The sequence below is a fragment of the Humulus lupulus genome, chromosome X, assembly GCF_963169125.1.
Source record: "Humulus lupulus chromosome X, drHumLupu1.1, whole genome shotgun sequence".
NCBI lineage: Eukaryota > Viridiplantae > Streptophyta > Magnoliopsida > Rosales > Cannabaceae > Humulus > Humulus lupulus.
Genome location: NC_084802.1, coordinates 3,866,941 through 3,880,019, shown reverse-complemented (window position 1 = coordinate 3,880,019; position 13,079 = coordinate 3,866,941). Strand labels below are relative to the sequence as shown.

At 27.1% G+C, this 13,079-nt stretch overlaps 1 protein-coding gene across 1 annotated transcript; it reads right to left on the bottom strand.

Annotated features, from left to right (window-relative positions):
* Nucleotides 1-2,346: 2,346 nt before the first annotated feature.
* On the bottom strand, nt 2,347-5,577 carry LOC133804117 (serine/threonine-protein kinase RIPK). Its single transcript, XM_062242269.1, has 5 exons — nt 5,123-5,577; nt 4,874-5,009; nt 4,356-4,492; nt 4,121-4,247; nt 2,347-3,231 (listed from the first exon to the last, which is right to left on the bottom strand). The coding sequence occupies exons 1-5, from the start codon at nt 5,489-5,491 to the stop codon at nt 2,666-2,668; spliced, it is 1,335 nt and encodes a 444-aa protein (XP_062098253.1). The 5' UTR covers nt 5,492-5,577; the 3' UTR covers nt 2,347-2,665.
* Between the last annotated feature and the right edge of the window lie 7,502 nt (nt 5,578-13,079).

Here is a 13,079-nt window from a genome sequence, read left to right as displayed (position 1 = left end):
ACTCTAAACTCAAATTTAATTAATAAAATTTTACCAATTTAATTCAATTACTCTCAAGCACATGAGTTACAAATTATATATAATTGCTGACAGTTTTGTCATATTGACAAAATTTTATCAATATATATATGTTTTCAAAATACGAAGTATCATATGAGCATTATTGAAAACAGAACGTACCTGAATGATACTTTCCAAAAACAAAGGGTACCAAATAAGTAAATTCCCAAAATAAAATGTCACATGTAAAAAATTATTGAATAAATTTCAATGGAAGCACACTAACATTAAAATTTCATAAAAAAAAAAGTGATAAAAAAGAATTAGAGAGGTAGTTTTTCAATCTTAAAAAATAAAATATAACATGTATACATGGTAATTTTATAGTGGGAAGCTACTTTTGGCTTCACTGGTAGGAATATTTTATTTTTAGCACATAAATAAATTATAACCCAAATTTTTTACGGTATATTTATATCAGTCATCTTATTAGTTTTTAAGAAATTCTAAATAATTTATGATGTAATAAACAAAGTTCAAATAGGCAATTGTACACATGTTTTTTTTTAAAGTATATAACTTGTTATTTTGAACTCTATTTTCGGCGTGATAAATTATTTAAAATTTCTCAAAAATTGGTAAGATGATTGCTATAACTACAATACACAGTATTATACAAAAAAAAAAAGAGTTATAATTTTTCTACATGATTAAAACAGAGACCTCCCTACGAGTAGGGACAATAATGACACTTCCACCATAAAATTTCCCTATATAGTGTATGTATATTTTCTTTAAATTATGATACTCCACCATGTGTCACAAGGTTATCATCCTCTTCGTCTTTTCTTCTTTTGGTTGGAATCTACTCTGTATTTGCTTAAGTTTTAGAGATTTTTACATAAAATACTTATTTTTGCTAAAAAAAAATTACGTTTTTACGAACAAACATTATTTTTTTCAATTTTACAGTTTTAAGGAAATTTTTACATTTCTACGGTTTTGTCTTCTTTTTAATTTTTGTTTTTACCTTGTTTTAAGGTATTTTTGGAGTTGATTTTTAATTGTTCTGATATATATTGTTTTTTTTTTCGATCCAATGAATTGTTTTCAAGTTGCTTTCAATGTGATTTTTAGTTATTTTTCCTAAAAATCATATTTTTGTAATTATGAAACTTTGAAAATCATATTTTTTAAAACTTGAGTCTGTAATTTTTTTTGAAAAAAAAATGAAAACCGTAAAAATGTATATTTAAGAAAAAATCTCTAAGCTTTAAGCTATTGTTGATTTGTTCTTACAAGACTATGTTGTTACTTATTTGGAAATTTATGTAAACGAATATAATAGCCCCTTATATATAAATATATATATATCCAATGAAGTGTATTGAATCAATTATGGAGTTGAAATTGTATATCATCATATTAGTTATAATTTATTTGGATATGATTTCGCCAATCCACTAATGAAAATTATCACACGCACATACATTTGTTAACAAGTTCAAAGAAACATAAGAAAATTTTATTATATTGATTTTGTCATAAAATGGTTGTGGAACTTTCTAATTTGCAAAAATATGTAATGAAATGGCTTTATTTTTAGCCAAAGTACTCAGAAAAAGTTTTATACACATATATATATATATATAATTTAGTAATTGAGAAGAATGGCTTTATTTTTAATGGTAACTTTAATGAAATATTCTTATATTTAATGGTAGTTTGTAAATGCTAAAACTTAAATAAAATAAAATAAATAATTAAAAAAATTAAAATAGGATATTTTTTAGATATTTTACAATAATAATTATTTAAAAATAATAAATAATTAAACAAATTAAAATGTAATATTTTTGAGATATTTTACCATGATAATTATTTAAAAATAATAAATAATTAAACAAATTAAAATATGATATTTTTTAGATATTTTACAATGATAATTATTTAAAAATAATAAAATCATACATTTTATAACTTAAATAAAATTTAATTAAATTTAAACTCACTTAACATAATAATGTCATATTAAATATATAATATAATATAATGTCAATTAGCAACAAATTTTTTTTAAAAAAAAACTAGCAATAAACTTAAATTTAAAATCCACGTATAATATTTAATATTATATTAAACATATAATATATAATCTCTTGTTGTCACTCTCAAATTTAAAACAAAAATAAATAAATTATTTAATTAAAATAAGATATTTATTTAAAATTTATATGACATTAATATAAATTTTTTAAAAATAATTAATAAATTCTATAAATAAAACTAAACAAACGTGCATATTGCATGTTGTTTGTATCTAATATAAAAAAATTGTGAAAAAAATAAACAATAAGAACTTAATTGTTATTATATATAAAACTTACAGATTTGATTGTCAATATTTTCTTCTTAGAAGCTGAAGAAATGTCAAATTGTGAAAAACTCGAAAGGCATTTATGCTACAATCTCAATAGTGAGAATCATAAATTTCCAAACTTCTTAGAAGCAAGGTAGGTTTTTTTGTCAACAATCAATATAATTCTCTTTAGCTTGACTAATTAAATCCATCAAGTGCTAATTTTTTCCATAAATTTGATACTATATAACCTAACTCAAAACCAAATTACACTTATCTTTCTTTGAACTTTCCTTTTTTGCCCTACTAAACTTCTACACAATTGTTTGAAGCAACTAATCTGTTTTTGTACAAGGACACATCCAAGTAATTCCCAAATGACATGGTTGATCTAATCCGGTGCCGCCAACCACCACCGCCACCGCCGCCACCACCACCACCACCGCCATTATCTTCATTGCCATCTTTGTCACCCTTACTTTCAATCACATCTTCCTTTACAGAAGAAACTTTCTCATCATGATCAGGTGGTGCAATGTACACAAAAGGCACATAAAACCAATCGTCCAACTCTAGAAGAGGCTCCAATATAGCCACTACATCTGTCATAGTGGGCCGAAAGTTGGGCCGGCGGCTCAAGCACTTGTAGGCCAATGAACAGGCCCTTTGGGCCCCCTTGGCTGAAAACTGGCCTTCAAGTTTTGGGTCCATAATCTTGTAAAGCTTTCTAGGGTCCTTGAGAAAAGGCCTGGCCCAATCTACTAAGCTTTGCTCTCTACTGGGCCTGTTCCTATCTATTGACCTTTTACCTGTTAGAAGTTCTAGTAGAACTACTCCATACCCATATACATCACTCTTGGTAGTCAAATGACCTGTATTTATACAAGTTTCAATTGAATTAGTCAAGTTTTAAAAAATGTGACACATTTATTAGTGGTGCTTTACAAAAAAATTTTAAAAAAAGATTTCTTTTGTAAATTAACATTTTTTTTCATGAGAAATTTTCTTGACATACTTGATTTTATGTCGGAAAGAATGCTTTATAATGTTATTTTACAAAATAAGATTGCAAAAGAAGACTATTTTATAACTATTATTTTTTTTCTTTTACAAAATGCCAAAAAAAAAGAGTCTAGTTTTACTAATTGTTTATTTACAATATAGCAATTTTGACACACTAGAAACATTTTCAAACATATTGGACAATATGTCAAGAAAGCTACTTTACCCAACAACAAAAAAATTATTTTTATAAACAATAACATTAAAATAAAATATCTCTTTTCAATATTTACTCAATTTATGTTTATATTTTTAAAGTTATGAAATATATATATTTATAGGAGAATTCTCTTATAAGGTTTCATTTTAAACTCTATCGGTGTGGCTTTTCAGTATTCTCAACTCGTGAACAGTTTTCGGCGCGATTTTTTTATGACCGTGTAAATTGTAGTTGTTTAAAGCATCCTGCAAATTTTCAGAAAATTCTGAATAGTTTACAGTACCGAAAACTAGGTTCAAACATGTTGCTTTCCACGCACATAAAAAAAATTAATCACGCGAGCAACAATATGTTTGAACTTAGTTTTCGATACAATAAACTATTCAGAATTTTCTAAAAATCGTGCTAATGCTCTAAATAGATACAATAAAAACGGTCATAAAAAAAAATCACACCGAAAACTGTTCAAAGGTCGAGAACACTGACAGCTCCACCAGTATGGCTTAAAGTGAAACTCCTGTACAAAAATTAAACTTTACCGGTCATGATGTACTCAGGGGCTGCATATCCCTTAGTGCCTACTATATGTGTAGTGCTAACATGTGTGTCTTCTCCTTCAGGACCATCTTTTGCTAGTCCAAAGTCTGAAAGTTTAGGTGTATAGTCCTGAAATATCAATTAAAAAAAATTACTAATGTCAAAACCTATTTTTCTATGCATTGTAAAATAATGTCAACATATTGAAAAATGAAAAATAAAAAATAAAAAACTTACAGCATCTAATAAAATGTTTGAAGTTTTGAAATCTCTAAAGATGACAGGCTTATCTGTCTCATGAAGAAAAGCTAATCCCATGGCTGCTCCATGAGCAATTTTCATTCTAGTTGACCATGGCATGGTGGCTGAGTACCCTGCAAATTTGGCAAAAAATAAAATAAAATAAAAAATTATGTTATAAAATGGTAAAATAGAATAAATATAATAATGGGTTTTTAATAAAATATCTTTTTGCTTTACACTTTTTGGTAATCTACTCTTTGACACACACACACAAAAGCAGTTGAGTTCTTGAGTTTTCAAAATAAAACCAATTAAATTCTTATAGTTTATTTTTTCACAAAATTATTAGTGCTTTTTTATAATTTTCTTTAAAAATACCAATTTTACCCTATAAAAAGTTAACAATAAAAACTATTAAGATAGAAAACAATAAGAACTGAATTGCTATTTTTAAAAAGTGAAAGGACTAGATTGCAAATCAATATATCAGCAGAAAAAAGTGAGTAACTCACTTCTGAAGAGCTGGTCTTCTAAGCTTCCTCTTGGCATGTAATCATACACAAGAAGCCTATGCTCTTCCTCACAACAATATCCAATCAACTTAACAAGATTATGATGCCTTAGCTGCCCAAGAAAGATGATTTCTGCCTAAAATAGAAGAACAAAAAACATCAACACATAATTGACCAAAACATGACTTTTTTTCTTTTTCATATGAACATTATAAGGAAATTGGAGTAAAAGGGTTTTGTAATACTAACCAGCCATTCTCTATTTCCTTGCAAGCCATCCAAGTCTAGTAGCTTGACAGCCACAGGCTGAGGCTGCAAGCCATGCCTAAACTTTTCGCCGAAAAATCCCTTGTACACAGGGCCAAAACCACCCTCTCCAAGCCAATTACTCCACGCGAAGTTGTTGGTTATGTCTCTCAACTCAGCTAATGAAAAAACATGAAGATTCGAGCCAATGAGAGAGTTCGATATATCGTCAGCCAGCATGGGCGAGTTTGGATCGCTTAAATCCGAAAAAGATAGCCTTTGGAAAGAAGGCTTCTTTGAAACCTCTCTTGCTGATTCCACCTTGTTGTTTTTGGCCTTTGAACAAGTTGGGATTATGCAATTCCATGCCATCTTTTCTCTAAACTAATTGCTGCTTGTCAAGCTTAAGTTTTGTAACATTTAAAGAAAAACAAATAGAAGAAAGTGAAATGGTTGAGATATGTGGCTTGTTTTGTATACTTATAATTGAAGGCTTAGACCTCATTCATGGTACTACTTTTTCTTCACCAACTACTACTTTTGTACTTATATGATTATATGATAATAATAATAATAATAATAATAATAATAATAATATATAATCTTATTATAGTTTAATCTTTATAGTAACAATATTTTCAATCACAAAACTTTAGTTAAGGGTACTTGTCATTTATGTTAGAATGTTGAATAATAGAGTGGCCTACTTCTTGACTTCTTCTTTCTTTCTTTCTTTCTTTCAAATAATAATTATAAAAAAAAATATCTAATTTAATAACCTCTTCTTCTTCTTCTTCTTTATCTTAAAAAACAGAAATTATTTTATTCATGAAATTCAATTTTTGTTTAGTATTTCTTTTTTAGTTGGTAATCGATTGTGTAAAGCAATTTCATTGAAATGTTGAAAGGTCAAGATCACTACCTTGCCAAACCGGACTATAGTACCAAATATTCTTTTAGAATTCTAGATGTGTAGTACGCAATAAAATGACCTATGCACATACAAAGAAAAAAGCTTCTAGATTGTGCATCTGTCTTCTCTTCTCTTCTTTATTTATTTTTTATTTATTAAATATATTTATTTTTATGACTGCTGGTCCTATATTTTGAATATTGATAAGTTAGTTTATATATATATATAAATATTTGGCCTATTAGTCTCAAATATTTCATTTTATATAACTTGCCAACACACATAGATTCAAAATAGGGATCAAAATATATATAATCATATTTGTTGTAAATTTCTTGAAGAGAGTTAGGTTTAAATAAATAAATTTTAAAAAAAATGTTCAACACCATATAAAGTAGTATTTTATGATTGGTTAGTAATATACTTAATATTATTTATTAAATTAAAATATGTAGCACTCGATATTAGATTGTACCAATTACATTATACCAACACTTATGGTGTTGAGTACCACTGGTACCCCTTATTTATACTCAAATCGAAAAATAGGTATTTGGTAGAGTCTTCCAGACACATTCGATAACCTAATAAAAATTCTCAGCATAGACCATTTTACAAAAAAAAATTATCAAGAAAATGTCATTTGGCAAAGTAACATAATCGAAAAATTAGAGAGCAATTCGTTTAAAAAAAAAACCAACGTGCCAACAAACACAAAATAAAAGTACAAATAAGCTTTTATTTCATTTATTTTTTGGGGCAAAATTAGTTCGTAATTTACTAGGGCTTAAATTTCAGTCAAAGTTACTCATTTATTCATGACTCTTTACAACATATATTAGCTATTGACTAATAGTAGCTTTATATTAAAAATCATGGATTTTATTTTTATACTAATGCTGTAAAATTCTGAAGAGAATGAGTGTAAAATTGGAGATAATGCTATAGTGTATGTTCTATAATTTCAGTCAAAGTGACCATTAATTCATGACTGTTACATATTGGTCTTTGCAAATAGGGAAAATTACTCCCAACAACATACCAAAACAGTCCAATAATGTACAAGAAATAAGCAAAATTTGATTTGGTGACTAATACTTGTTTTTTCTGGTTTTGTTTTTAAATAATAAATAAATAGATTGTTATGTTTACACTCCAAATTATTATAAAGGCGCAGGTACACTTCTGTTGTAGTATAATTAAAAAAAATTCAATTTAAAACAGATTTGGTGACTAATACTTTTTTCAATATACTATGTTGAAATATATCAGAGCATTTTACATAAAAATAAGTTTGTATTTATATATATTTATATACTAAGTAAAATTAACGCACATTTATTTAGTTTTAAAGTTATAAACATGTTTATTTAAATATGTATTTATTTTTATTATTTTTTAATTATCATATAAATTTTAAATAAATAAGTAATACCATAAAAATAAATAAAATATGTTTGATATAATGTATGACATAAATGTATTAAAAATAGGATACAAAATTGTCTAACCGGTTCACTTTTTTTCTTCTTTAATATATAATAGAATGAATTACGGTTCTATAGTATATATAAATATTTATATCAATAGTCTCTACATATATGACATCTAAACACAATATTGACATAAATATATATATTTACATGGCTACATGACACATATATAAATTACAATAATATTTTAAAAAAATTAATAATAGAATAAAATAATAATAAAAAATGTCATAGTGTAGAGTAGTATACATGCATCAACTATTTTTAGTTTCTAATGTATCTCGCAATATCATTTGGTGAATTTGATTAAGAAAAAGAGCTTCAATCGCTTGATAAAAAATAAACTATTACATAAATTTATAAGATTAACAAAATGATATGTATGACTTTATTATTTTTAAATAAATATGATTTAATTATTTAAATTATCATAAAATATCTTTAAAATATCCTATTTTAATTAATTAACTTATTTATTTTTGTTTAAGTTTATGTTTGTTCTAGTTTTTTAATTTGACAGTGACAACAAGAGATTATATATTATATGTTTAATATACTATTAATATTATATATGAATTTTAAATTTAAGTTTGTTGCTAGTTTTTAAAAAAAAAAAAAAAAAAAAGAAGTTTGTTTCTAATTGATAGTAGATTATATTATGTTATATGTTTAATATGATATTATCCTAATACATGAAGTTTAAGTTTAAGTTTAATTAAAAAAATTAAGCTGTATAAAATGTGATTTTATTATTTTTAAATAATTATCATTGTAAAACATCTCAAAAATATCATATTTTAATTTGTTTCATTATTTATTTATTTAATTTTATTTAAGTTTAAATCATATTTACAATCTACCATTAAATATAATAATATTCTGTTATATATAAGAATATTCCATTAAAGTAAACGAAAAAAATAAAAAACCGTTAAAACCAAGAATTTCCGTTATCTACACACTTATTATATTGAAGAGATATAATTATTCTAGATACATGCAACGTGCAATGCACGCTTGCTTAATTTTATTTATAGAATTTATTAAATTTATATCATTGTCATATAAATGTCAAGTAAATAAAAAATACTACATATAAAATAATGACATAAACATATTAAATGAAAAATGTTACACCCAAATTTCGAGGACGAATAAATAAGTCTCGAAATGTAGGCTCGTAAAGCGTAAGCTCGAAAATAACAAGCAGTGGCTAAACACTTGTATAAATATGCATGATTCCTGACCTGTTCTTGTTGGCGATCGAGCACAAGTTTAAAAGGCTCGAGCTTATGTTTTAAGCTCGAAAGAAAGAATCTTCTTCGACGCATATGGGTGTTATTCAAGCCTTAGTTGAAGGCTCGAGAGCATTGGTCTTCGAAGATTGAGCTTGATGAAACCACTAGTTGAGGAGGAGACTGACTGGAATAACAAGCTCGAAGTATTGGTCGATCTCGAAAGCGTGTTAACCTTGCGTTCGAGGTCAGCAACACGTTTTGCACACAACAGTTGTTAATAGATCCTTATTCCTTACGAATTTGTTGTTATCTGATATTAAATCTCAATTATCGTGGGATATTATGTATTTAATGTATTTATTTACATTTATTTCAGATTAGAATAATTGGTTGGAACTTTCCTGAATCAGGGGAAGATATTGTCCCAACCAGGCTTATAAATAATCTGGTAATTTTCATTCATATGGACGCAAAAGATTTGTACTGAGAATACTCTGTTGAATTGCTCTGAGAAAGCTTTGAGAGAGTATCGAGATCAATAATATTGACTCGTGGACTAGACAGATTTTAACTGCTGAACCACGTAAAAGTTCTACTGTTCTTTTCATATTTTCTGAAATATTGTTTAGTGCTCTTCAAATTTAAGTTGAAGAAAACGACATCAACAAAAAATTAAACCAAAGCATTGTTTATGATTTTTTTTAAATATATACATATAATATGATAATTTTTTAAACATAAATGATAATTTTTGTAATAAAAATTAAGATTATGTATTATTTATTATAATGATATTTTATAGTATTTAAATTTATATTAATATAAGTATTAAATATCTAGTTTTGTATTATATATTATTAAAATATTTGAATTCATATTAATATAATTACTAAAAAATTAGGATTATGTATTATCATCATAATAATATTTTATAATATTTAAATTTATATTAATATAATTATTAAATATATAGTCTTGTATTATATATGTTATCCATGTTTTCCCCTCGGAACACGTGGCATGACGCAATGGGTCCATGGGCTCCCTCAAAGAGATCCAGACCCATCCTGAGGTCGAAGAACAGGGAAGAAGAAAGTCCTAACGGGCCAATACTCAATGAGCCCAACAATATTCGATGGGTGCGACCATAGCAAGGGAACCGGGACCAAGATGCAGGCCCAACTCATCTATCTGTATCCTCCGGGATACCAATAGAGGAAGCAGACTCGTTAGTCTGGGAATAAACCTTGTCAAGAATGAACCCGTCGTGGTGAGCTAACCATAACTCCAGTAAATGAACCAGGACAGTAAAGGAACCCAAACCAGACGTCCGGATAGGGCAAGTTTGATCCTCCCTGACACTGACATGTCCCCAAGAAACACGGAAGTTGGTCTCCTCAACTAACTTTCAGAAGAAGTTACGAACGGAACATACGTTGTTCCTAGGAAACAACACTGCCACTACTCCCCAGGATCCCCTTATAGAAGTCCACGCGGACCAGTCTGAGGTTACGTACTATTGGTAGCTGTAAGGCTTGGCTCTGCCCAAGGCGGCCCAATGGGCCCTGATTAATATGTTTTATTAAGCAATATCTTTTGTATTATGACTCCATTAGCGAGTAAACCATGATTACATCCATATTGGGCCGGGATTATTCCGGCCCAAGCCCATTGCATCTGACTGCCTATAAATAGGACCAGTTTTGCATTGTAACGGGGATCCGAGATTTTCTTTTGTAAGCAATTACTCTGTTAAAACTTGCAGAAAACTCTATTGTCAAAAGCTCTCTAAAATCTAATACAATAAACTCGTGGACCAAGGCTCATTAACACCCCAACCACGTAAAAATTGTGTTTGTTTCTCTTTGAGCCTTTCTTCCTAGCTCTTATTTCTTAATCTATTTCTAGTTTTCGAAAAACTTAGTAAACAATATATTATTATAATAATGATATTTTATAACATTTGAATTTGAATTTATATTAATATAATTAATAAATATATATTTTTAATTAATTTAAAAAATATGTTCCATTAAATATTTAAAATATTCCGTTAAAATTAACAAAACAATCTATTAAAACAAAAAATTTCTGTTATCTGCATATTTTTTTATATAAAAGAGATATTTGAAATTTTACTGAGCTTTTGTATTTTTTATTTTGATTAAGAAATTTTTTTTTCAAATTCCTCATTTAAAAAATTTTAACTCTCAAATTTTAATAAATGAAATGTATAATTTTATATATTTATTTATTTTGTAAAATAGATACACAATTCAATATATATACATATATATATAGTATAATTATAAATAAATATTTTTTGCTATTTATAAAAATAAAAAATTCATATAAATTATAGAGTGTGAATATAGGTAAATAAATAAAATGACGAAGACAAGTTCAGAATAACAACATGGTTAGCAATGCCCACGTTGTGATTTTCTAAAATGCCACATTTGTAAGTTTTTTATTTATTATTATTATTATTATTATTATTATTATTATTATTATTATTATGAGAAGAAAGACGTAAGTTTAGACTGTGAAAAAGGTAAATATAAAGAAGTCAAAACGATCAAGAATCTAAAGAAATTTACTATATTTATAGACATGCTTTGTTTCTCTTTCTCGGAAAGAAAGTCAAAAGAGAAGGGTGAACAAATCAATCTACCCTCAACTACCTCACTCTTTCTCTCTATATGTGATGGAATTTTTACCAAACACCACATATATATATATATATATATGCATATGAAAGCAACTCTCGAGAAAAATCAATAACAATATGGTTTTTCTTCTTAAAAAAAAAAAAAAAAGTAGGTAATTATTTGGTATTCTGTGTTTTTGTAAACTATCATTTTGGTACTCTGTATTTACAATAATACTCATTTAGTATCCTGTATTTTGCAAACGTACATATTTGATACGCTAAACTCAAATTTAATCAAAATGCTCTCAATTATATAAGTTCCAAATTTATATTTATTACTTAATTACATATAACTGATGACAGCTTGGTCATATTGACAAAATTTTATCTATCAAAACCAAGTCTAGGGTACCAAATATGTATGATTTTAAAACATAGGGCACCATATGAGCATTATTGAAAACAAAGATTACCAAAATCATACTTTGCAAAATTATAAGATACCAAATGAGTAAATTAAAAAAAAAAAGTATATATCGATCACTTGGTATAATCCATCTCTATAGTCTCGATTAATTTCTAGTACCATAAATTATTTATAAGAGTCTGAATTAGATCGATCTCTCAATCCCTAACCCCAACATTAAGTGGATGCCAAGAAGAAAACATTACTAGTCTTGTAATTATTATATGCCAAATGACAATTTTATAAATTTTATAACTATTTTATATAAAAGAATTAGGATTTTAGTGTCCTAGGCAGAATCCTGACCCCCCTATACTTAAGTTGAGCTGTCAAGGACAATAGCAATATAGTTCATTGGGCAATAACAACATGCTTCCAAAGATAAGACTTTACCTTTATAGAGTTGGTAAAGAACTTTAGTTTGTAGGTGGGTCATGGCAGGCACATAGAATCTAGAATTCTCAATACCATTTTATTGGATATTTTGTTGAATGTAACCATACATAAGTCGATATAATATAGCCATCTATACATATATAGAAAATTTCTTAAGTGGGGTATGACTTTTGACCTTATTGCCCGAGCGTTTTTTATTTTCGGCCCTTTGAAAAATTATAACTCATTTTTTTTGCTTGATGACATATATTGTAGTTATAATATGCATCTTCCTAATTTTTAGAAAATTTCAAATAATTTACAGTGCCAAAATCAGAGTTCAAACAGTCAATTGCACACGTGATAGATTTTTTTATACGTGTGTAAAACAAACTATTTGAACTCTGATTTCGGCACTGTAAATTGATCGAAATTTTCTGAAAAATTAACAGAATGCCTACTCTAACTATCAAGTGCTGAAAACAGAAAACGCTTATACAATAAGAGCAAAAGTAATACCGCTAGATAAGAAACTCCTTATATAAATATTTATATATATATATATATATTCATATCATTGCTCAAATTCAAAATGAAGTAGGTACACAAGAGGGGGTTTCGTTGTCATGCATCTTACGTAACAAACATGCATGCTTTCAAAGTTGTCTATTAAACAAGCTACATTTATTATTAGAGGTGGATTAAGTAAACCAGCACACAAATTCAGCCATCTGGGTGTTTGACACGTGTCATTGTGTCAAGCAGCCTCTTGGATTATTTATTATTATTATTATATAAATTGATTCAAATTAAGCAGCCACT